The sequence below is a fragment of the Capra hircus genome, chromosome 18, assembly GCF_001704415.2.
Source record: "Capra hircus breed San Clemente chromosome 18, ASM170441v1, whole genome shotgun sequence".
NCBI classification, from domain to species: domain Eukaryota; kingdom Metazoa; phylum Chordata; class Mammalia; order Artiodactyla; family Bovidae; genus Capra; species Capra hircus.
This window is the reverse complement of record NC_030825.1, coordinates 37698184-37725518: the sequence shown is the minus strand read 5'-3', so window position 1 is coordinate 37725518 and position 27335 is coordinate 37698184. Positions and strand designations below refer to the sequence as shown.

The window sequence follows — 27335 nt, the reverse complement described above, 5'->3', positions numbered from 1 at the left end:
AGGAACCTTCACACTGTCCTCTACAGTGGCTGCATAATTTGTTCTTTCTCATACAGCACTTTATTGGGTTCTGATGATGCTGAGAGTGTGACATTTGTTGTAAACCCAAGCTTGGACCAGTAAGTCAACTCTGCTTAGCCCATACGACTTCATAAAATCAGACTGGCTCACGCCAAGGAATGGGTTCTGAGCAATTTGTTAAGGAGCTTCTTGGTTGAGAGCAGAACAGTGTGGGGGAGGAGGAATAAAAACAAGGTTTAGGTTAGTAACATTTTGGAGAGGTAAGGCCAGGGCAAAATTATACTGAGATATCACACAAAGTGACTGATGCCAAAATAAATGGAGCACTGCTCTCCTAGCAAGATCCCTGAGAAACTCTCACCTCACTTTCCTCTGTGCGACTGAATGTATGATAAAGCTCAGATTGATCCAGTGATTAAGTTCTTGTCACACAGATGGTCAGTGGTAGAACTAAAACAAAAACTAAGTTTTTAAGAGTTTGGAGTGGCCCTAAATCTAGTTAAAAATGGCATCAGCAGAGGCTAAGATGTGACAACAAAACACATGTGATACTGGATAGGATCCTGTGCCAGGAAGGAAATGGAGACACTCATTGCTGGGAAGAGTGGCACTATTAAATGGGGTCTGTAGATGGGTGGCAGTGCTGAACCAAAGTTGACTTCCTGATTGGGAGGGCTGCAGGGTGGCAGTACAGGAGAGTGTCCCTGTGTTTGCAAAGTACACACTGGAGAATTTAAGGGTGATGAGCATCATGTCAGAAAAAGAGGACAGGGTAATGCAACAAATGTGGCAAAATGTTAACAATTGGGAAATGCGGCTGATGGGGATGCAGGAGTTCCTTGTACTTTTTTTAAAAGATTTACTTATTTTTGGCTGTGCTGGGACTTCATTGCTGCACTTGGGCTTTCTCATGTTGTGGGGTGTGGGCTTCTCATTGCAGTGGCTTTCTCGTTGCAGAACAAGGCTCTAGGCACATGGGCTTCAGTTGCTGCGGTGCATGGGCTCAAGAGCACGTGATCAGCAGCTGTGGTGCACTGGCATGTGGGATCTTCCCGGGTCAGGGATCGAACCTGTGTCTCCTGCATTGCAGGTGGATTCTTTATCACTGAGCCGCCAGGGAAGCCCCTTTGTACTGTTCTTAAAACTTTCCTGTAAGTTTGAAATGATTTTAATGTTAAAAAGTGTGAAAAAAACAAGTCTAAAAGCAATTCTTTTATTTACAGTATAAAGGTTACAAAGGTATATATGTATTTATATATATAATACCCTTAAGTTACAAACTTCATTGTAATGTACAATGCTCTATGTTGATGTGCAACTCAAGGGAAAGTGTTGTCTATGCGTTATACTTACAGAGTACACATAAAGCTTTTTCATTATTAAGAACACAAATACTGCCCTGTTTTACACCATGGGTTTTGATTTGGTAGTCTGGTAATGCCATAAGACTTGAGACCTAAATTTTAAACAATACTTAAAAAGACGTCTTGTTTAAATACAGGATTCCAAAAGGAAGGAAAAAACCAGAATATCACATACTTTTAACTCCTTGTAGAAGTGTTATCTTAGCTTTTTAGGTCTTAATACTTAAAAAACAAGAGTTGTGTGGGACAAAATACATACAAGAGGGTATAATCAGAGTTTGCACAGATCAGCCAAAACAGGCCTTTATAGGTGGTGTTTTGCCACATTAGTTTCTAAAAGACCTTGGGTCTGGTACCACAAAGGAAACAGATTCTTTGGGTACCCAGGTCGTATCATGCTGAACCCATCAGTGTTACAGTGTTACCCAGACTGTAAAACATAACACTGGAGTCCAAACTAGAAAAAAACAACTGGAAATTGGTTCTTTTGATAGAGAAGATTTGGTTTAAAGTATGAAGAGTGTCATAAAGATTGATGACTGTGCCAAACCCCAAACTTGTAGTTTAAGTCATTTCTTTTCCTCTAACTTCTATTAATTCACAAAACAAGAGGTAAGAAAATGTAACTGACACCCACCTGAACAGGACTGAGATAAAAGGAAAGCACTTCTTCCAACCTGCGCAGAACAGACATTTACACAATACATGCTGGTTCCAATAGAATCATTAGCACCTGATTGTCAAAGGGGGTGGTATAAAGTAAAGACCAAGACATTAAAGGCATGACCTAAATTCTGTGCACAACTACAGAACACTGTAAACCATGGAGAAGGAGCCCAGGAGACTGTGTTCCCTATGCCATTCCAGTCACTGACATCTCAGCACCTCTGGGCATGACAAAGGCTGTGGCCGAAAGGCTGCCTCTAGTGACGGATGGGAAGCAGGCTGGATAGAAAGGGACTGATATTGTAGGAAAAAATGGAAAAACTCAAGCAACCTCCCTTATTTTTGTAAGGTGCCCTTTTTACTGAGTTTGAATGCCCAAGTGTTCTAGAGTAAGTGAAATTTTGCTAAGTTTTAAATATCTTCATTATTTTGATTTATCAGGTGAAGCAACAGCCTATCTACCACATGTAAGGAGTTTGAGCAAATGAGATGTTTAAAGGCTGTAAGTGTGGAAATGATTGGATCAGCAGAATCTGCCAAGGGGAGTAGATAAAATATACATTGATCTCTTCTGTTGATAGGTAAGTATTTCTTTAAAAAGACTTTCTCATTGATCCACTTAGGGCAATAGAGCTTACTTTTAGTTGTGATTTGCCCTACTAAGAATATTCTACACTATTCTCCTTCCCAAACTTAAGTCTGATTTTGCATTAAAAAAAAAAAGATGCAGGATGAAAAGACCAACCTTCTTAAGTGTGCTTGGAGTTCTTTCATGCTGGCATGGACCAATGACTGAGCATCCTTTTAAACACTTTCCAGTTTGCCAGGTGAGCAGAACTGGAGGTTTACTTTGGTAAAAATATGAGGTGGTTAATGAATAGATGGCATGGTATGACTGAGAAATAATGGATGAGGTGTTGCTTGAGGGCAGGAATTTTCTTTCGGACCCTTCAGAGTGCCTGTGAAGAACTGCACATGAATAAATGCTTATTAGATGAAAGAACCCATGAATTAATATATAATTAACTAGATTTGTCATTTCAAAAATTTCTCTAGGGCCCCAAAGAACCTTTTGTCTACTCATTAGGGACTGCTGTCACCTTGGAAGAGGTGATAATCAGGCTCCAAGGGTCTATATGGGACTAGGCTAAAGAGGGACTCAAAACTTTTGCATTTGTATCAATGGCATGGAGATAAGATTATTATTAAACTGAGCAAAGTACTTCCAGGACTCAGACGTTAGAAATATACCAGAATACCTAATTTTACAATAAAATGAAGTATCATTTCTCTGTTACATCTTTTTAGTTTCAACCAATCTATTTTGTGGCAATTCAAATATTACAGGTCATATGGTAGACTTTTGTTGAATACAATCAAATGTTCATTGGAGAGCAAGCAATAAATGGTATATTTATGCATTACATCAAGGGTAGATTTACTTTTAAAACCAGAATAAGCTTTGGTTCAGTCAGCTAAAGTGGAAAGTAAGAACAGAGGTGACAAGAAATTCAGCTCAAGTTTATAAAAGAAGACATCTTGTTAAGATATTTTTTAAAGTTAATACATAACAACCATTCTTCCAGTTGGCAGTTTAGCTAGTGTTGAAGAGACAGATGTGTTCTATGTGTCTATTAACTGTACCTTACCTTAACTGGAAATTACTGATCTGCTAGAAGTATGTTTGTGTGTGTGTGTGCTTTAGGGAAAGGGTTTCAAATCAACCACCTATGAAGTCTATTACTAGTATAAAATAAATTTCACTTAATATCACTATACCATAGAAGTAGATATACTGCTCAAAAACACATAATCCTGATATACAGCATAATTATTTTAGAATTGTCTGTCATCACACATTTAATGAGTGTCTCCATGCCCAGCACAGTGAAACATATAGCTTAAAAAGGTGGGCGCGGGTGGGAAGACTGCTGCTGTCAGTTTTTAAAGACAGTATGCATAACAAAATAATTCTAGATCACCAAGCAATCAAAATAGGAACACAGAATGGTAGAAAATCGCAGACTCCTCTACTTTGATCTAATGGAGAAAAAAAAAGCCATAATAAGAATTCAAATTTAAATGAAAGATATTTCCAATAGGATGTAGTACCACTTCGCATGTAATATATCTGATAGACATCAGTAAAACAAATGAATATGACTATAATCAAACACAACTTAAAGTTTAGGCAGAATCCCAGATCAGTCTCTCTTCCTTACACAGATATGCAGATCTCAGTGTGCTTTGAGACGAAAGAGATCTGGCATTTTACTTCTTCACTGGATATTGGGGGAAAAAATAATGACCTTTGGCTTTCTAACCAGCCATTTCATTCACGGCATCAATAGTGGATGGCAGTGACATGGAAATGTATGCTGGCTATTTGGATGGTTTAAATATTATGTACAATCAATAGCTTATAACCAGTGAAAATAATAAGAACATAATTCAGCGTGTCTAAGATATAAGCAAAAAAAAAAAAGCAGAGAAAGTGCTTAAGTCTACAGGTCTTCCCTGAAAACTTCAAAAATGTTTACAACTTTTTAAGTAGGTAGGGCTTTTAATAGATTTTGCATAGCAGCTTACAAGATAATTTGAATTTAAAAATATGGATATAAATTAAACAAGAAGACTGGAGGTTCTCTCAAAATTAAAAACAATCCATTATAACCTTTTCGCAAAAGTGGACACACTTTTATCCATCAAAACCATTTACAGTGAAATGTAGTCTTGTCCAGATTCCACACAGCTTACATTTTTTTTAAAGAGTAAATTTTGGTTTATTAGCTAAGTGCATGTAATCAGCTGAAAAAAGCTTTGTTACCATTCTGTTAGGATGATAAATTAAGAGAATAATCGGTAACAACTTTAATCATTTGTTGGTCAGAGAGATTTTTCCACTTATAAAAATATAGGAAATAAACACTTGGATCTCTCCTGCATGCAATAATTTTCAATAACTTTGTGAGAGTACAGATGACAGGAATAGGTACTATCAGACTTCACCTCGCCTAAAAGGTGCTAAAACATGGCTTTAAAATAGGCAAATGACCTTCAAAGTAATATTTTTGATTCCTGTACATGTCCCAACATTTAATCTGAAACTTTTCTAGGTAGGTGAGTTTACAGTTATGACTACCTAATAAATACTGTATAAACATACATTAAAGTATTCTTCATATAAAATATTAGATACTAATTTCCAGGTAAGGTTTATTTGAAGACTTGAGGAGAGGACTTGTATTTTCCAGAAAAAGTATAATTGAGCCTTTCTTCCTTTCCTTTTTTTTTTTTTGGAGAGGGAGGGGAGAAGTTTTAGAGAATGAGGAGGAGGAAAGCTCACACCCCAGCTGGCTGCTTGTAGGCATCTGTGTGGAATGTGGAGAAAACGTCTACACCCTCAGGTGGGTCCCGAGGACACAGGACAGGTCCATCAAAATGAGGGGATGCTACTCTGCGGCTCCCTTCCACTTGACACAGGGAAGCCCACCACATCCTCAACAGTCTTCCTAGTTCAAAATGAAAGAGAAATGAAAAGTCAGCTGTTCTAGAAAAGAGGTGAAATACCAAAACTGCCCATCTGCAGTTACTATTTGAAGATAATTTGCCACATTTTGGCATCTTGATACAAAATACCTATTTACCAAGGCTGTCGCATTCATAAAAAGCACTTCATCTGTGGTATGAGAGTCCCACAAACAAACTTACTTGAAGAACAACCTGGTCACCCATGATTGGAAAGCTGCTGACATTTGTTAAACAAGCAGCTGAAGGGCTCTTGCTCTTGGGGGTGCTTGTGGTCATAGGAAATCCCTTATATACTTTCATTTCGCATCAAGACTCAAAAGATGTTAAGAAACCCTAGGGATCTTGGTGCTATGACAGTTAAAGCTTGAGCAAAATGAGCCGAAATGCACACAATGCCTTACCTCTCCTGCCCACATTTAAAGCACACCTCTTTAACAGATCTTTTTCATATAAGGAATGAGCAGTGTGGCTCAGAAGTTCCCCCAGAAAAAATTCGCAGTGTCTTATTAGCCTTTCATACTAACACAGAAAACCTCACCAAATGGCTTTGCTATGAAGTATATGACTGTATTGTTCAACTTCTCAGATTAGTAATACTCTCACTGCAAAAAGCATCTAAGCTCACTTTGTGTGTTGACATTCTGTTTCCGGAAATCTTAGCTGGATCTTCAAGGTATTTTCTTTCTTCTCTGACTTGCAACATATCCCAGGTGGAAACAAACTTAGATTTATGAAATTTCAAAACATAAGAAAAGCTCTTAAAAGTTATACTCTAGCCTAGATTTTAATTTCCAGTTTTAAGTAGAACATTTTGAGGACTGGAGCTGAGAGAACTGACTTATGGGGCGAGGGAAGACAATGAGTTTACAAAATCTAATTTGAACCATCTCTGCTCATTGGTCTGCTCTATGTCCTCCTGCCTATAGGTCTGTCTGCACTCAAACCAAATGGCTCTTTGCAAATAGTACATTTGTGGGTGTTTTTTTTTCTTCTTTCCTATCTTTGGATTGCTGTCCTCCAACACCCTCCACAGTACACACATCCTCTATGACATTCCTGATGACTCTAGCAAATGAGAACTATTCCTAGACCCTTCTGCAGAGAGCACAGAGGACAGACAAGTCAATGTTATCTTTTCTTTTCGATCTGGGGACTGTACTAACCCTGACATTTTATATAGCTATTATACTGTTGTAAATGGTTCCAGATATATACCTCCTTCATAATTAGGAAAAAGAAGCCGAATGCGATTCTCCAGTACTGCAGAACCAGCACTTTCGCTGCTGCTGTGATCTTCTGATGACATCTGGTGATGCTGAGTGAAGCCCAGGTAGCTGTTCCACGGTCTCGTTGCCCTGCCCACCGCAGGAGGCATCACTGAGCCAGCTCTGAGTGAGCAGTGCTGACGGATGCCACTCTGCTGCCCGGGAGGGAGAGGGCCTGGGCTTGGATCCTGCCCAGGCTCACCCAGCTCAAAGCGATGCGACATGATGTTTTTGCGGAAGGTGTGCTGGCTTCACTGATGTGTACTCTAAACAAGCTGGCTCTACGGGATTTATCTTGCTTCAAAAGATCTACCAGTTGGAAAAGATACCATATTAAGGAAACCCACCTCGAAGACTGTTCCTCAAAATTAGAATAGATGACTTCCCTGGAATGGCAGTGATATCCAGTTATTCAAACAGTGACTAATAAAGCTCCATTAACCCTCACCAAAGGCACATTTGGTCAGCAATAAAAAAATGGCTTCAGCTAAAATGAGGATTTTCTTTTAAAAGAAATCTTATCCCCTGGCTCCTACCAAAGAGAAAAATCAGAAAATCCTAAAACAAGCAAAACTTTGCTTTCAGAGCAGTGGTTACCAACTTGCTCTTCAAGTTGGTCACTACTAGAAAGGGAGTGGAAAGCAAGGCAAATCAAATCTCCTAAGTTCTAAGTCCTAAAGTGAGCACTTAGGTGTGACAAAGCCGGTGATGTGGTGGGACATGATGGTCAGAGTGGGATACAGGGAGAGTCAGAACATGTGAAGAACCCTTTGGTGATGCAATTCAAGGACTTCCGAGGGTAGGAGGAGTAAATGAGGACAGTAAATTCCAACCAAATGTCTAACCTACACGGAGTGACCACGAAGCCCAGGCTGCTGCAAACTGGCACCTGTGCATGGATGGCTGTTCTAAGCAAGTGGTCAAGGCTAAGCCTGAAACAAATTCTACTGGAAGGAGGAGAAGAAGAAAACGCTTAGATGTTTGATTATGCCCAAAGTGAAAAAGAATGAGCCACCCTTCTTAACAAGGGAAATAAACCTAATTACTTAAAATCCACATTAGGAGACTAGACAATAAATTAACAGATTCATTTTGGAGCTTATTAGAGTCCTAGAATTTCCGGCCAAGGTAGCTTGTAAAAGGCAAGCTCTTCTTTAAACACGGTTACAGTTCAGCAGTGATTTGCAGGTCCTTGTCAAGGCACTGTGCTGGAGGAGAGAGCAAAGAGCTTTCTTTTTGTGCTTTTTTTTTTTTTTTTTTGAGGTGTAAATACTTCTTATGACATTCAAGGCTCTTTAACTGATTTTTTTTTTTTTTGCTGCTCATACAAGCAGTCCCATGCGAGTGACTTTGGCTGACAAGAATGTGTGCAATACAAATACAATTGGCTTCGGACAGGAGTGCAGGTCCATGGTCTGTGGAGAAAGGACATTAATTATCACTACTATACAGAGATGCTTTAATACACAAATGTGCAAAGTAAACAAATTTGAACATGATATTCTACTTTTTAAAAAAAGATTTATTCATTAATTTTTTGGTTGCGCTGGGTCTTTGCTTCTTTGAGAAGGAAAACTTTCTCTGGTTGTGGCGAGTGGGGGCTACCCATCCTGTGGTGCTTGGGCTTCTCATTTCGGTGGCTTCTCTTATTGCAGAGCATGGGCAAAAGACAGCTCGGGCTTCAGCAGCCATAGTTCGCAGGTTCTAGAGTGCTGGCTCAGTAATTGTGGCACACAGGCTTAGTTGGTCCCTGGCATGTGGGATCTTCCTGGACCAGGAATTGAACCTGTGCCCCTTGCATTGCAAGGTGGATTCTTAACCACTGGATCACCAGGGAAACTACTTTTTTGTGTTTTACTTTTTAAAAAGAACTTGGATAAAGGATGTGCCAGATTTATGTGCCACACTTGGGCAATTAGAGCTGCAAATGGAAATATACTCAGAAGTAAGGCTATTCCATGGCATAATTAAACACTAGCGTGAGAGTTCACATCCACAATTAGGACACTATTAGTGGTGTACTCTAATTACACCATGGTGGAATTAGATTCCACCATGCCAGATAGGAAGAACTTAAAAGCAGAAGAGGTAAAGAGAAGAGGAATATCCTATATGGAAATCACTAACTGTAAGTATATTTCCCACAGGGAATCATAGTGAATTCAGCTGAAGTGTGATCATCTATTAAGATTTTTGACACCCCTTATCAGTTTGTGGTGGGAATGGCAAATCTTGAAGCTGGTTGGAAGGGCTAGTTATACCTTCCTAAGCACAGGCCTCTAATTTGGACAGCTGACATCCGATGAACAGGCTGCAACAGGCTTTTGAAGTCCATGGCTATCCATAGTTTCCTAAAGGTTCATCATTTAAAAGAAGATTTCTAGTCACAGTTTTCTCATTTGGAGTTTGAACTATATTATCCCTAATATCTCTATTAGTTCTAAAACTTCAAGATTCTGTTTTCCAAATGTATACCTGTTGTTACTGTATCAATAGACATAAGATGTCACATATAAGATAAGACTTGAACTGTTGGCTCAATACCGTAAGACATAGAGGCATGACTTTTTGAGTCCTTTATCATAATTTCTGTTTCTGAAGTACCCTCGACACACTTCTGTAGTTCTCCAAGGGGACTCAAGAATTCCTGTGGGTATTTCCTTTAAAGGACAAGGAAGTCAAAACAGATGATGGGTGTATGGACATATCTTTGCATTTTTTTTTTCTGACTAGCAGAATTTCTATAGCAACTAAGTCACTATTACTTTTAACTCTTATCCCAACAAATTGCTGATAACAGCAATGGATAGAACTCATTTATTAAAGTGTGCCAGGTTTAGTATTTTATATCTTACATTTGACAAAAGCCTGTTTCTTATAGGGTTATCTAATTTTTCTTGCTGATATTCAAACAAAACTTTAAAAGGCAATGATTCCCTAATGTGGGGAAAACACAAAACAAAACCCCAAAGCCAAACCCATGCATGTTTGGAACCTGAAGAAGAATTTCCTTGGCTCCAAATGGAATAGTAGATGGTAAGTTCACAATTTTCTATGACAAGAGGTAAGAAATGATAAGAAAGAGAATGCCTATTAGAATAAACATGTTTTTCAGAAGCATGCTTACCAGTTCTCCTTCGGGACCACCAAAATCCAGATACAGATTTCTGATGCCATCATCAGCAGACATTTTCAGCCTTTCGAAGGGGTAGCGGTATAAGATGCTACTGGAACCTCCGTTTTCCCTGGAGACAGTGAACCCACTTTCATAGTGGATGGTGAGTCTCACCTCTTGGCCATTTAATGTGCAGCCTATTGAAGACAAGCAACAGACATCACTAATGAAGTTCCTACTCCAGTTAAGAGAGTGACAAAGGCTTCTTCTGACTTCAAAAAAGGGAGAAGGGAAAAGAATCTTTCTGAGAATGTGTGATACCTAACCTATTTGGAATGTCCTGAAGTGAATTCTGTTTTGGTCACTCAAGGCAACATCTTGATTGAGATGAAGGAGAAATTACCATAACTTTACTTGACATCTGATCTGATTCAGTTCAATTCAGTGAGTATCAACTGAACACTGTGCAGACAGTAGGCTGTGTGTGGTGCTGGAGAAGTAAGAGGCATGGTCTCTGCTCTCAAGACCTCATAAGTGACAGGCGTAGACATGAAATCCCTAACTGCTTAAGGTAAAGGGTATAGAAGATGACTAAATACCAACTCAATAAGGCCCAAGTTGAGGAATGGTTTCCTGGAGGAATGGGACTTGAGAAAGTCCCAAAAACGTGGTCAAACCTGATAGGCAGTGAGGAGTAGGAAGAAGGTTTCGAGTGCGCAAGGAGGAACAACCAAATGAGAAAAGGAAGAGACACCTTTCAGGGGCAGTAACATGGTTGGTAGTTGGGAAGTCGCACTGTCAGTCCTACCAAAGATAAAATCCGAAAAGATACATCTGAATTGATGGGGCCAAAAGAACTGATCATCAAGACTGGCAAACGTCTCCCGTCAAGACTGGTGAAGTCCCTGTTTCACCAACATTTAAGCTGTTTTATTGTTAGTACAGGGGCTACTGGTGAGAGGCCCTATGCCCCATAGAAATTAACACAGTCCTCTGAGAACTGAGTTCATCATGGCTGTGAGCAGGAAGAATGGCTCCCAAACAAGCAAGTCCTCATATCGAGACCAATGTATCCTTTCACTGGACATGAAAAACACTCAATCAAGGCAGCTGGCATGTTCAAGAAATAAGGAAAAGGAATAACTCACAGAGGAGAGTTTTGCACAATGAACTCTGAATATTAACTACTTCAGAAAAGGAGCCAACAATTTAACAGAAGAAGGTGGTAACATGCATCTGAAGGACATGCCGGCTTATTTATGTATGTGTACACATGTGTATGTGCACACCAGGCACACGCATCCTATTAAAGGTGTAACAGACTAAGCGCCTGCACCACGCGTGAGGACATGCACACGCACACGTTTTAAAGAAATCCTGGTTCTTTGCAGAGTGGTTTACTTTCAGCCAGTTTAGCATGTCTGGAAAGCTCTAAATACAGAATAAGTGATTAATAAGTACATCAATTGACTTGAACTGTGGAAATGAAAGTATTACCAAGGTAAAATATTGAAACAGTGCTGTGAATGAGAACAAAAAAATTCGAAATTACCAAAAAACAAGTTTCTTTTGTCCATTTAAAAATATAAGGAACCAGGTGGTCCTTATTTTCTCTCTATTCAAGCCATTTGTATTTAAACAATTGTGAGCCAAAGACTGAATAGATTTTGGTTTCCTGTAATATGAAGTTTACAGACACCAAAGGAACAACACAAAACTAAAAAATGTTCAAAAGCCACACTGTACTCTCTTTGTTTTGGGAAGCATCTCTCTCCAGGTACTTGAAAATATGGTGACCCCATATGCCAATGATGAGTGTGCTGGCCAGACCCCTGGGACTCCACACAAGGACACAGGGCATCCAGCCTGTTCAACTGAAGACTTCTCCATCCCAGAAATCACATTCTGTGGCCAAAACAAAAACCAGAGCCCCACAGTCCTTAATGTGGTGACCAATCACAATGGGTGGGAGACAGGCAAGTGAGAAAGACAGTGTGGTGTGGTGACTTCGGTCAAAATCCAAGGCGCGTGTCATTGACATTGGTGTCATCACTTGAGACATTGTTGCGGTCGTGAGGAAAATACAGAGCACGTCCTAAACAGTTGAAGAATTGTTACAACACTGAAAAAGCTGTCTGGCGTCACTGTTAGAAGATGACCCGTGGAAATGCTGCTCATGCAGTTCTAAAGCCATAGAGACCCCTCACTTTCCAAAAGCAATGGAAAGGAAGATAAGTCACAAGACCTTCTGCTCTCAAACATTTTCTCTTTTCATATAAATCCTGTAAAACTAGGTTTAGGAAACAGAATTTAAGAAAACAGGAGCAGAACTAAACCAACTTCCAGGCAAGATGTTCAAAGTAATTAAAACCATATTAGAAACTGTAATTGTGTCTTAATTTTGACAACTCTCTGTTCTCCTTAAAATGAAAAGCAATCTGGAAATATCTATACATAACCATATACACAGATACACACATGTGAACTCATCCCTTCAAATTCACACAGACAAGCCACAAGAGGGCGCTTCAACAATGGAAAGAGACCACCAGGGTGATTTCCTTTAGATGCCCATTTCAGTACTTACTGGGCACACCTCTTCCAACTTTGCAACAGAAACTCCAATTCCAGATTCTTCGCTTTTCTACAGCTATAAGCTCTTCCAGATGGTCACACTTTTAAGGGTGTCTATCCATGTTCCAAATCTTAACAAGAGGGTCAATACACCTAGTATTTAGTAAATGAGTCCTCACATTATTAAATATTTAAATAATGAAGAGTAAAACAGCCATGTTATGTTGTACAGAAACTGTTGTGAATGTGTTCAGAGTCACATAAACAACTTACGAAAACTTTGCTACTGAAGTAGAGAAACTCAGTTTCTTTCCATCATGATCACCTTCAGGTGTCTTATTTCAGAACATTTTAAGTCTGGCCCACAGGATAATGATTTTTACTTTAAAATAAAGAATGACATTTAATTACTGTTAGGAATGAAATGCCAGTATCTATACCTAGAGAGACTTCCTTGATCAACTCAGCAGCTGCATGGCAGCCCTGAACGAGTATTCGGGTCCAAGTGGACAGATCCCGATGTGTCTCCACCCTGAAGAGATGCATCTCGATGCCCTGCCGAGAGCCTGTCCTGGTGGCGAATGTCAGGTCAGATCCAAGGGAGGGTGAGCGACACCCAGAGCCAGAATGAACCAGCCTAGGACCACAAACATAGCAAAGTTCAAAAGTCATTAATGTACTGTCAGAGGACAATCTCAGCAATTTATGCTGATAAAAATGCAGAAAATTATAAACATCAGCAGCAGTTTTTAGGTAAGTATATCTCAAAACAAGATTATAGTCTTTGACATAGATACTATTCTGTTTTCCCATAAAAATGACTCCTGGTGTCACAAGCAGAACACTAGGTCAGATGGCCCAAGAACCCCAATTTCCCATTTGCTTTTTCATGCTCCCACGAAAGGCTATACTGTGCTTAGTCACTCGGTCATGTCCACCTCTTTGCAATGCCACTAGGGAAGCCGTCCCAAGAGGCTAGGCATGTCAAAAAAAAAAAAAAAGACTCAATTTTGATTAAGAAATAAGCCACAAACATGCATATCCTCCCCTACTTGTCAGTATCACAAGAATGGTAATTTTTTACCAAGGATAAATGTATACCAATACATCATAATCAGTCAAAATCCAGGTTTGGACAAATATATCAATATAAAGACATAGCCATCATTATAATATACAGAGAATTTTCATTGCTCTGAAAATCCTCTGCATACTGCCTAGTTATCCTCTCTCTCCCTGGGCAACACCTGATCTTTTTATTGTCTCTTGGAAAATGTCAGATCTAGAGCAGAAAATATACAAGTCCAGAATGTTCTATCATAACAGCTAATATGGCAATTCTCAAATATCTTTTTTTTTTTTTTTTTTTGGCCACACAATGCAGAACTTCCTTGACCAGGGATTGAAACCATGTCCCCTGCAGTGGAAGCATGGATTCTTAACCACTAGACCACTGGGGAAGTCCTCAAATACTTTTATATAAAAGCCCTATCAAAAAGGCTCAGAAGTTCAGCTGAAGAGGTTACTATTGGCCAAAGATAGACCATGATTTTTTCTTTTATTTTTTAACTGACTGGTACCTCAAAAAGTTAAATAGAGGTACCATATGATCCAATAATTCCATTCCCAGGTATGTACCCAAGATAAATAAAAACATACATTAGAATAAAAATTTGTTCACAAATGTACATATCAGCATTATTCTTAATAGCCTAAAAGTGGAAATAGCTCAAATATCCATCAATTGATGAGTAGATAAAATGTGGAATGTATATACAATGGAATATTATTCAGTCATAAAAAAGAAAATTTGGAACTAATTGGCTACACCTCTTGACTCTCATTCACTTAAAATATGATACTACTCTACTACAAAAAAAAAAAATGATGTGCCATCTTTTTATTTGAAAAAGTGAGTTCCAGGAATTCCCTGGCAGTCCAATGGGTAGGATTTGGCACTTTCACTACTGTGGCCTGGATTCAAATCCTGGCCAGCGAACTAAGATCCCACAGGCTGTGCAGCATGGCCCAAAAAAATCATTTTGGGGAGAAGAGTCAAATCAAGAATGGGACAGCAATGAAACAAAACAAAGAGAAAAAACATGAGAAGCATCAGTTCAGTTCAGTCGCTCAGTCGTGTCCGACTCTTTGCGACCCCATGAATCGCAGCGCGCCAGGCCTCCCTGTCTATCACCAACTCCCGGAGTTCACTCAGACTCAGTCCATCAAGTCAGTGATGCCATCCGGCCATCTCATCCTCTGTCGTCCCCTTCTCCTGAAAGAACCTTAGTTTCTACAATGTGTCCTACATATTCTGCCCCATGAGATGCTCATAAGAATAGGGTTTCAAGATCAAAGATAAGAAATGGGACATTCATGAACTAAAAAATATTTTCAGGTAAAAGGGAAAGAGTAGAACACTGTCTAAGAAAGTATGACTGTTAAAGCATTTTAAAAATAGTGAAAAGCTTCCCACAAAGAAAATCTTAATCCCAGATGGCTTTGCTGATGAATTCTACCAAATATTTAAAGAATAATCAGAACCAACTCTTTATAAAGTCTTCTAAAAAACAGAAGAGGAGGGAATACCTCCCAACTCTTTCTATGAGGCCAGTAACACCCTAATACCCAGATCAAAGACATCTCAAGAAAAGAAAAACTACAGACCAAGATAATTTATAAATACAAGACACAAAAATTCTCATCAAATTTTTAGCAAATTGAATCTAGCAAGACCAAATAAGATTTGTCTCAGAAGATTTATATAAGAAGGTTTAATATTCAAAATCAATATGGTAATTTATTTATAAATTGATTCAATTTAAAAATTATTTTTAAATTGATTTATAAATTGATAAGTAAAACCATATAAATAGAAAAAAGGACAGAACCTACAAGACCACTGTAATAGACATGGAAAAAACATTTTAACAAATCCAAAATCATTTAATTAAACCCCAAATTGAAAACACTCAACAAATGTGGAATAGAACAGAACTTTCTCACTCAGATGAAGTGTACCTATAAAAAACCCCATAGCTAACTTTGGGTTGTTTAAGGCTGAGGGAGAGGAAAATGGAGAGTGAATGCTAGTGGGTAAAGGGTTTCTTTCTGGGGTGGTTCAAGCGTCCTAATAGTGACTGCGGTAACTGCATAACTCTGTGCAAATGTCAAAGAGCATTAAGCTCTATGCTGTAGGGCTTCCTTGCTGGCTCAGTGGTAAAGAATCTGCCTGCCAATGCAGGAGACACAGGCTTGATCCCTGGTCCAGGATGATCCCACATGCTGCAGAGCAACTAAGCCCATGTGCCACAACCACCGAGCCTGTGTTTTAGAGCCCAGGAGCTGCAACTAGTAAGTCCATGTGCCGCAGCTACAGAAGCCCACGCACCCAGAGCCCGTACTTGACATCTGGAGAAGCCATGGTGATGAGAGGGCCCATGCGCCACCTGCTCTTCGCACTATATTTACTATATTAGGAAATGCAGTATATTTTCTATAATGAGAAATTAAAACTGATAAATCTTCAAAATATTAATTCATTTAGAAATAAAAATAACAAACCTATTAGGTGCTAATATAAATAACATACTTTTATTAAAAATAATATTTTTCAAAACGAAATGAATGTGAACACTGGCACTGTTTTAATTTTCTTCGCATCTCTTTCATATACAGCTCAATAAAAGACAGCTGAATTCTCTTATGTGTATCTGCATTCTGCCACAGCATGTAGCTGAAGTATACCCAGCCTCACACAGGTATGCAGCTCGACAAGGAAGGAGTCTTTTAATACCTATTTCAGATAATTATGGCTATCTTTCTGTCCACCAAACCAAAAATCAACAAGTAGTTTCTTAAAGGTTAGTTGCAAGGTAGGATCTGAAACCTTATCAATAAAGTTTTTATGTGTGCTAAGTTGCTCCAGTTGTGTCCGACCCTGGGACCCCATGGACTGTAGACCTCCAGGCTCTTTTATCCATGGGGTTTTCCAGGCAAGAATACTGGAGTGGGTTGCCATGCCCTTCTCCAGGGGATCTTTCCAAGCCAGGGATCAAACCTGCTTCTCCCTGCGGCTCCTGCATTGCAGGCAAATTCTTTACCACTGAGCCACCAGGAAACCCTCAATTATCCTGTTACATTAAAAAATCCAATGGTCTCTCCTGCAGCTTGAATAGATTTTTTTACCCTTGCATGATTTTGCAGCATCATGAACTGGTCATTTGGAATATATTTTTTCATTGAGTTATGTACATTTTCCAAATGTTAAAAGTATTTTATTATATAAAAAAGTCACATTTGGTAATATCGCCACTGATCTCATCAGGTAAGTCTTTAAGTACTAGGAAGCTGTCAAAATTCATAGTGAGAGACACAAGTTTTCCAGAATTCTAATTTTTTGTTTGAAAGATAGAAATTTTTAATTGTTAACAAATACCATCAGTGTTTTCTTTAAATGACAAATTCATTTTGAATTTTATTTTAGAAAAAATTAAAAGTCTGACAAATACCCAAGTCTGAGTAGCCATAGTCTGTCAGTTTTTTTTTTTTTTTTGAAGGGAAAGTGGTGTTCCATTAAAAAACCCCAACCAACCAACCAGCCAGTTCAGCTCATAAAAACCACACATGCTTTTCTTTGTAAAAATCCATCACACCTCCATATGCAGGAGAAGTGGGCTCTAAGCACTTCCCACATCATCTCACAGATTATCAACAGGATGAAAACTCAAGGGCCGAGATTAAATAAAACTAGCAATTTTCTGCCTCAACAAAGGCATTTTGAGGTTACAGTGGCATGTTTTCTCCCTGCAAGGCCATACAGTTCGGTGCCAAGTGCCTTGATTCATGATAAGGTACAAGCAATTTTACCAAACTCAGTGCAAATGTCAACAGTGAGAAAAGCAAACAACACGTTAGTATTACTGTGAAAACAGTTTTAAACTTACAGACCCCCTGAAGAGGGTATCCCCAGAGGTCCACGAAAGTATTATTTGAGAACCACCTCCCTGAGCTGATCCCTGTAGAACCAACATGCCAATTACACGTTAGCTACCTCAGCAAGGGTTAAATGAGTTTCAAAACTACTCCACATACAATCCAAGTAATACAGAGTGTGAGCAAAGTGTCAGGGTGTATTCCCCCATATTCAGTTTGATTGCTAATCTCAAATCAGACCTTAAAAAATATAAAGTCCAGAATTTTTCCTACAGATTTGATTATGAAATATTTGGCAGAGGGAATCTAATTCAAACCAGCTGCTGGACTCTTGCTGCACAGCAGTTGGTTAGAACACACTGCCAAAAGGCCCCCTTAGTGGGAAGGCCTGATGAGCTCATGCAAAGGCGGTACAGCGGCTTTGGCCCCATAAATCCCATAAGCACACCACCACTCAATTTTCCACATTGTCAAGTAGCCACGCTTTCTCTGGATCTTCTTCTTTTCCAGTCAAAGAAAGCATATAGGAAAAGACTACAAAATGCACATCCTGCAAAATCTACAGCACGTGTATCTAATTCTCTACCTGTATTGGGCACTTGGATTTAACCTCAGGAAATGTGTCAAATGAAATAATAAAATAAAAATCCTCTTCATTTATCACATTCATGTTTTACTCAATTCCCTGACCATCCCAAAATATCAACTATTAGATAAACACAAACATGCAGCTTTGGTTTCCAAGAATCTGTAAATGTGCAAGCCAATGTAAATACTAACTCATGTTAATTTATATCACCCTAGCAGTGTTCTTCGATTTTTGAACTATATATATAATTAATTAATTTATTTATCAGAGACTGTCTACCTTTGCTATTGAATCATCAAGGCCCTTTCTGCAGGACCTTTATATCCTGAAGGAATTAATGAGAGCACACTTCTCTTAACTCTGAGGCTCAATAAATCCTTCATCTCTATTCTGTGATCTACGGGCTACAGCTCTAAATTACCGAGAAACTCCTGAAAAGCTATGTGAAAATTATATTTTTTAAAAATAATGATATATGTAAGGGAACTTGGCAAATTGAAGGAAATCCTACATAATGTAAAAGTCTTCCTGTAATGTAAGAATTCTCTTCCTCACATGAATCTTTGTCTCCTGAAAGCTGGAACTCCCACACTGCTTCCCATGGGACATCCTAGATGATGCCATCATTTAACCTTTTTGACTATCAAGTGCTTTTTTGTGGGACTCCTTTTTAATGTGTAGTTTTTGAGCTGTATCAAAACCTGTTTCTTTTTTAAGCCCAAATTAACACTGAATGTGAATATCTTTCCTAGTTTCACACTAGATAACTAGTTTCTGATTATTTCTTAAGACATATTGGCCTCCAAATCTACATTTCTCCATTCTTCTCCTTCCAGCTCCCTACATCTGGCATACAAGAAACATCCTGTTGCTTCAGGTCAGATAAATGTTTACTTGATGGAATCAAATGTACTCTTATACTAGAAAGAGAAGTTGAAGAATATTTTGGCTGAGTTGTGTAGTTTATCCACAGTACCACATTCTGGTTTAAATGATTTCATCACTCAGTCAAAATGCTGCCACAATTTCAGTGGTTTTCTAGTCACAGTCAATAAGGAAAAAAAAAAACAAAAACACAATTTATTTATCTTCATGAGTGAGCAAGTCTTGAGAAGAGCAGTTAGGGAGCTGCTTCGACAACTTAAAAAATACACACAAAAATATCAGTGACAGAAACCATATATTCTGAGCTAGGAGCTGCAAACAATGATCAATAGGGTTGTGAAAGAAAAGTTTTTGTCTAAATCGTCTACATCGCTGCTTTAATGCTATTATAGGCACCTAAAAGATAACAGAAGTCATTTTAAAATTCCTTTAAAATTCCTTAGTAGATTCAGTCGGAGAAGGCAATGGCACCCCACTCCAGTACTCTTGCCTGGAAAATCCCATGGATGGAGGAGCCTGGTAGGCTGCAGTCTATGAGGTCACTAAGAGTTGGACACAACTGAGCAACTTCCCTTTCACTTTTCACTTTGATGCATTGGAGAAGGAAATGGCAACCCACTCCAGTGTTCTTGCCTGGAGAATCCCAGGGACAGAGGAGCCTGGTAGGAGGCCGTCTATGGGGCCGCACAGAGTCGGACACAACTGAAGCGACTTAGCAGCAGCAGCAGCAGCAGATTCAGAGTAGGACAGATATTTTGCTGTCTTTAGTCTTACCTTGTGGCAACAAGAGGGTAGCTATGACATGGTGATGCCCAAGCATCCCTGGTCCATGGCATACAGTCATAAAGCAGCAGGTCCTTCTCAGTCACGGCCATGAGGACAGGTCTCCACTGCTGCCTTCCACCATCTAGCTTTGCCTGTTACAGAGGTGAGATCCAGAAAGTAGAGCTAACTATAATGATGTGTAACTGTGAAAGTTCCTTCAGTGACCACCTAAGACAGTGGGTCTCCATTCTGCCTCCCCATCCTAACCCATGTGAGACAAAGGAAACGCCCCACAGATTCCTTCCCACTGGCAGGGCCTCTCCACTGGGAGGTGTGAAGTAGATTGTGTGTAGCTGAAGAAAGTGTTCCCTGAGTGAATTACACACATTTTCTAATGATATGACACAGTTTCTTTCCCCTAATCCACAATAACTAATTATCACAAATTCTAATTAAATACACAGCACTCAGTTCAAAATGATAATGGTTTTAGTATACCTGATGTGGGAGTAACATCTTCTAAGTGCAGGATAGAAACTGTTACCAAGTAAGTCTGTATAATCTAAACATCGGTGTTTTTCAAATATTTTTGATCAACAGTTACAATAAGAAATACATTTTACATTGCAACTCAACACATATATATAAATGCTGAATTTAAAAATTTCCTAAACAACCATAATTCCTATCCTTTGTACAATGCACTCTGATAATTTCTATTTTATCTTTTTAAAATGGCAAAATGACCAACTATGTTCTATTTTGGAAAACACTGATATAAACTACTGTCAATGAGCTGCCCATTACAGTTCAGGAAGTTTATGTTTCAGTTTCAAATGTACCATTGCATTTAATTGCATAAAGCTCAGTTATCTCTCTGATAGTTTAAAAACGTAGGAAAACAACCACTATTTATATATATTGTCAAGGATCCAAGGCCAAAAAGCAAAAGACTATGTTCAAGCAAAGCCCTGGTATCATCAAAATGTTTGCCTTCCTAAGATGAGACCTTTGAGCAGGGAGTGCGTAACAACAGTATTTCAACCCTCAACTTTTCAGCTTGCTATCACTGACAGCTTCCAGATAAATTCAAACTGATGAATCACTTTTCTCTCACTTGTCTTCAGATCCACCTTTTATCTTCTCTTCCTTAATGACTTCTGAAGGTAATGTGAACATGTCAGAGCATTTTAAGAATACATCTATGATCTGAAAAGTGGCCTGAGTGGTCCATTTCTGTGCTGTAACATCTACACTGGGTCTCTGTTCTTGCTAGAGCTATGACTGGATTCCACGAGCAGGAAATGAATTCCAGCCAGTGAAGCTACACATGTTCAACCATGTGCTGAAAGCCCAAAATACATGACCCAACCCTGAGAATTCTAGCAAAATACGGGAGAAATAATTAACTATTTCCTTACTGGTGAACCTGAGTTTTCTAAGACTTTATATGTCTAGGGGTAAAGATTGTGATGTCTTTCTAAGATTTTATATGTCTAGGGAGAAAGACTAAGACTGTGATGTCTGGAGGGAAAGTATCAGCTGGAAAGAGGTTCTCTTGGATTCTTCCGTTTTGGGGTCACAGATACTCAAAAGGAATTTCTAATTTATATGCACTACTAAATCTTCGTCTCTGAGATTGTTATGGACAATATTTCATAGGGAAAATAATATAAAAGTCTATCTTCCCAGAGGAATAAAATGATAACTTGATTTTTTAAATTAATTTTTTTTGCTAAGTTATAAGACAGATTGTGAATGCCAGGTCACAGTATATGCATTTAGAAAATCTAAATTAAATGTATTTCTTCCCAAAGAAGAGAAAGGAAAACTGCTAATGTCAATAGAAACAATATCCAATTTAAAGACAGAACTTCTGTTTTCAATAAACAATTTTTAAAAAGTGTTTATTCTTTAGCTCTTTGGAGTCCTTCGCTTTTGGAGGATATCTTTTCCCTCTTCTACTTAATCACTGGAGAAAAATGAAACCTCAGTTTCAGTCATTCTGTTTGCCTATCTGCCTTAACTTATAAGGGTACTGTTTGCCTTCACTGGAATCAGAATGCTGCCGGCTATATATAGCATGTGCTTTCGGTTGTGGTATCAGTACAAGCAGCCTTGGAGCTCAACTGCTGAGGTGGTTTTTTCCCCTGCTATCGAGTTTTTGGCCAGAGAAAAAAAGGATACTAATGTTAGGGTTCTGCTTTGTTTGTGTTTCAACACCCACACGTGTGTACACCTGGCCAAATAGTCCTCTCCAAATTTTGTTTTTTAACAAATAGAGTTGAATAGCACTAAAGATGAAAAAATTAATCATAGTTATTATTCATTCCCTAATCTCTTCATCCTACAAATCTTTTTAAGAGGTGATATACTTCTGTTCTTTACGCATCTTAGTATTATGATAGAAAACATAGAGCAAAACATAAACTGTGCCATTAATCCTGATTTACTGTATATGTCTCTAACTTGAATCTTGACACATTTTGAGAATCATGAGGGACAAAGTAGAAACTGTGAAAATAAATCTTTCTTTGGCTATCTTGGCTTTTCCATCAATACTTAAATGCTTAAAATACTTATTTTGTAGATAACGTATGTCTCCACACTTGGTAGACTTAAAGAAAATTCCCTCTTAAGAATATACAGTTCTTAATATATAAGAGGTATAGTTAGAACGTAAGAATATAAAAGTTATAGTTATCAGTCACATAAAAATCAGCATCAATAAAGAGATAAGTCCCTTGCACAGAAATTATTTGTTACCAAACATCTATAGCCTAGGTTTTCCCTATTTTAGGCAAACTCAATTTGTGATAATGTAAAATAACAAACAGATAAAGAAAGATCATTTAAAGTTAAATAAATAATCCTTCCTTAAGTTATCTGACCCAAATGCCTATCTTTTCTAGGTACAACTGAAACAGTTTCATTTATGTATATGCTTTTCAGGAAATATATCTATTGCTAAAAGAAATGCTTACCTATTTTAAAAAGATTACATGATCTGAAAATAGATTGGCCATTTTCACACTCATAGAAATAAATAATATCACAATTAAAGAAGGCTTTGGCATTTACCTAGTTCAACTTTAATCAAATAAGTTCATTATAAAATTCCTCTGAGAAATGATATCCAATCTTGCTTGAACACCTTATTCTAAGTGTATTTGATTTGGGCAGCCGAAATAACTACATGGAAAAAGTAAAAATCATGAACAGTTTAAAAACAGCACTTTGGATTAGTTCTGTAGTACTATTTTTTAAAGAACTTGAAACTATTCAACTTAGTATTATTTCCCAACCCTGAGCTTGTGTTCCTGGATAGTGTTTTATAATTAATGATTTGTCTACTTGCTTTTTGCATGTATATATGCAGACAAAGGAAAAAATTACTGAATATCTACTATATATAAAGCATTAGGCTAAGTTCTCTGGGGCAAAAGATTTGAGAGAAATGTGCTCCTGTCTTTGAAAAGCTCATAACTGAGTGGAAGAAACACACACATAAAATATAGTCCGTCAAGGGCAGACTGTGATGAATCCATGGTTTAATTTTTTTCTCCTTTCTTCTGGTCTGTATGTAGCATAAACCAAATAAACTCCACTTTAAAGTTCTGGCAACTCTCATATATTGCTGGTGGGAATTTAGTTCAGTCTTAATGGAAGGCAATTTGACAATATGCATCAAAATTATTGATACAAAGTGTTAGTCCCAGTGTTTGTGGTTGTGTGTGTTAGTGGCTTGGTCCTGTCTGATTCTTGGCGACACCCATGGACTGCAGCCTGCCAGGCTCCTCTGTCCATGGAATTCTCCAGGCAAGAATACTGGAGTGGGTTGCCATTTCCTTCTCCAGGGGATCTTCCCGACCCCTGGATTGAACCTGGGTCTCCTGCATTGCAGGCAGATTTGTTACCATCTGAGCCGCCAGGGAAGCCCACTGATACAAATGCCTATATCTTTTGTGGTAGTTTAAAAAGATGTCCACATATTCTTTACCATTCTTCCCTTTAAAAGCTGGAGCCCTGGGGTGTAGACTGGACTTAGTAATAACTCACTTCTAATGAAAAGAAGAGAGAAGAAGAGCCTAGGTCATAGCCACATAGGTATTGCAATGTCCATCTTGTTCTCTCTCTCAGATCACTTGCTCTGAGGGAAACCCATAGCTGTATCCTGAGGACACTCAGGCAATTTTGTGGAAAGGCCTGCATGGCAAGGAGCTGAAGACTTCTGCCTACAAGCAGCAAAAAACTGAGACTTCCTGCCAACAGCGATATAGATGAATCATGTTGGAGGTGCACCCGCCAACCCATCAAGCCCTCAGATGACTGCCGCCCTGGCTAACAGCTTGACGGCAACTTCCTACAGGGTCCTGGGCCAGGACCACCCAGCTAAATGGCTACCAGATTCGCAATCCTTAGAAACTGTGGGACATAAGTGTTATTCCAAAGACACTAAGTCTTGGGGGTCATTTGCCTTATAGAGATAGGTTATTAATAAACCCTTTGAAACAGCACTTCTAAGATGTATCCTACAGATATACAAATATTCAGTTCTATGAACTCTAATGAGCAAAGCTCAGGAAATGATGCTCAAATTCTGGATAAATTCTTTTCTAACCAAAGCTTTACAACTTACTACCAGAAACTTAAGAACCAAATACATTCAGATAATGTGTGTTCTCTTGTTATCTGCTCTATCTGGACTCTGGAACCAAAGAGTTTGGACAGCACACGTGTGAAAGGACAAACTACAAGGTTATTCATTATAGCAAGGTTATTCATTCTGTGTAAGGGCACAAATGACAACACCACTGGAGGAAATGCTTATTTAACTACAGCCACACAATGAAAAACTATACAGTTGTAAAAAAGAACGCTCCATATGTTTGATATAAAAAGATCTCCAGGATATATTGTTTCAAGAAAAAAAAAACAGCAAAGTATTGATATAAAGTAGTGTGCATAATATGCTTTCTTCTTTTATAAAAGAGAAAAAGAACATATTTCATATTTGCTTTTATCTGCATAAGAAACTCTCAAGAGTCATTATAAAGGAATCAAAGTGATTACCTTTCTGGAGGCTGAGGGGTGGGAATTAGGTGGATGGGGAACCAGAAGGAGGGTAAGACTTCACCTATTAACTTCTCATTTCAATCTTAGAACCTTGCAAATGTATTTTTTTAAATCATGAAGATTTCTAACATTGCCAAAAGCACAGAACAACTACCACTCCATTGAGTTTTTCAACCAGCATATAAAAACATAGAAACCATGATAAAATACTAAAACTTTCAAAGTCAAAAGTACTTATACCACGATTTTCATTAGTTTCTTCTGCTTATTCTAGTCATGCCTCCTAGAAATCATCACAGTACTAATTCTGTGTTCTAATTTATCAGAATCATTATTTGAAGTGTTCATAAAATTTCATGGCTGAAAATAAATAGATCAATGGAGTCCAAAACTGATTCACCACACTATCACCTGGGGCAGCAGATGAGATTGCCAGGCCCCACCATCAGTCTACCAAATGGGGACTCCTGAGGGGGACCACGGGGAGCCAGACCCTGAAACTGTATCTAAAATAAAACAAAACAACAACACAAAAGAACAAAACCTTTCTGGGCTGATACTGATGCAATCCCTGCCCCCCTGGCACACACGAAGGAACTAGGGTGCAAAGATATGAAGGAACTTTTAAAAAGAAAGCCAATGAAAAACAGAGTTGGCACTTGAACACTCATCTCTGACTCCCTAACCCTGTTTGTTTTCAGCTCCTTCTGGCCCAGCTGACGGTGAAGGCCCCGAAAGAAAAAGGATGTGTTGTAACATCGTGTAGAACTTTTAGTCTTCCTTTTGTCAAACTTTGGATCTAAACTAACCAGGGTTATGTTCTTCCTTTCCTTTCACCCAACCTCTATTTAAGTTTTCTGGTTTCTTTCCATTTGTCAGTTGTAAAAGACAGCTGTACATGTGTTTAATAGCTTGTAAAATATTTTGTATATTTTAAACTTTTCCCAGATCAGGGTAGTAAGCCTGTTGTCTCTGAAACTCTGTCAATAGACTAGAGTGAGAATTGGGAAACTATGACCTCTGGGCCAAACACAGCCCACTTTCTGTTTTTGTAAATGAAGTTTTATTAAAGCACAGCCACATCTATTCACGTTCATGTTGTCTGTGACTGTTTTGCTGCTATCATGGCTGAGTTAAGAAGTCATGGCACTAATAGCCCTTTGCAAAATAAGTTGCTGATTCCATTCTAAAATCATGAAAATTATCTCCAGTCATTAAGGATGATAAGAAATGATAAGAATCTCTTCATAGTTATGTTATGATGATGACTATCATGACAGTCCATTCTGCTGGTGGAAGTGATAATTAGCAATAAATAGCTAAAAACTAGGGGAGGAGAAACAAAAGATCTGCAAATTAGGAACTGGAGACCTGACTGTGTGATAAATATTCCAGACATATGGAATGGGGGAACCATCCTGGCTCTGAACGGTGACCCGGTGAGACCTTGCCCTGCCTCCCAGCCTACCTGTTCTGCCAGCCAGGCAATGTGCTTAACCTCCTTGCTGCCTCCCGCTGTACTGGTTGCACCAAGCATGGCATTGAGTTCAGCCAACACCTGTGGGAGGAGAGCCATTATGTTGGTGTGGATAGCTACGAACCAGGAGTGTGCTGTGGCTGTATCCTTGCAACGGAGGATCAAAGTGTTCCTGCTATCAGGAGAATGGAGCTCTATCAATCTGTGTGGAAAAAGAAAAAAGAAAATGAGCTAGATCAGAAGCCATTAAAACTGCCATGGTTTAACATATATAACTGAAAATCAACTTTAATTTTACATTCCAGAATATAAATGCTTTTTCTCAATTCCTTAGAGCCCAATTCCAGAGAAATCCACATGTGGAAAGATCATCACCAGAAAGACTAACTGCTGGGCTGCCGTCTCAGTATTCATGAAATGACCTGGAATGAGAGAGCCTAGTGTAGGGTCCGTAGTAAGAGCACTTCACTCCACCTTCATTTCCAAGTCAAAGAAATGGAGAGCCTGCTTGTTGAATCTCATAGGCACATTGTAATGAAAGAAATTTTTTTAAAATACTTAGAAAATTCTGGTATATAGTATTGCTAGGTAAGTAAAACTTATTGCCAAAAATTGAACTGAAATTTCCACTGTGTGAAATAAAATAGCTGAAGAACACGACTCTCTATGAAAATTTAGAATTGTGTTTTAGGGTCTGGGTAATGTCGTATGATTAACTCATCCTCCAAGTAGTGGAGGAAAAATAGTTGAGAAATCTTCAACTCTATGACTGTTATTTACTAATGCTCAACTAAGAACAATCTCTACTTCAAAAGTAACCATTAGGACTTATTTAAATCTTTTTAAAGGTACATGCAACCAGTTCCTTATAAAGCAATTTGCTGGGTACTATCTTGTATTTTGATCAAAGCTTTTGCCAAGATGAATTTTAAAAATCAATCAATAAATGACTAACATATGTTCACTGCTCTGCTCTAACAGTGAACATATATATCTTTTTAAAAGGCAAAAAATTACAAGCTCTTAGGAGTGTTTTTCATGGTAGGCTAAAAACTGACAAACTGCCACTGAC

The 27335-nt window shown here is 38.5% G+C and overlaps 1 protein-coding gene across 2 annotated transcripts in view; it reads right to left on the bottom strand.

Annotated features, from left to right (window-relative positions):
• SNTB2 (syntrophin beta 2) overlaps nucleotides 1221-27335 on the bottom strand; it is a 73105-nt gene continuing 46990 nt past the window's right edge. Inside the window, exons 3-7 of one of the 2 annotated variants that reach the window (XM_005692471.3) lie at nucleotides 26255-26465; nucleotides 19720-19862; nucleotides 12977-13173; nucleotides 9975-10159; nucleotides 1221-8262 (exon numbers count right to left, since the gene is read on the bottom strand). In XM_005692471.3, coding sequence (XP_005692528.3) covers nucleotides 8170-8262; nucleotides 9975-10159; nucleotides 12977-13173; nucleotides 19720-19862; nucleotides 26255-26465 — 829 coding nt within the window. In that variant the 3' untranslated portion in view covers nucleotides 1221-8169. Of the gene's footprint in view, nucleotides 8263-8413; nucleotides 9199-9974; nucleotides 10160-12976; nucleotides 13174-19719; nucleotides 19863-26254; nucleotides 26466-27335 lie in introns of those variants that run through there. The other variant, XM_018062207.1, reaches the window with a different exon arrangement.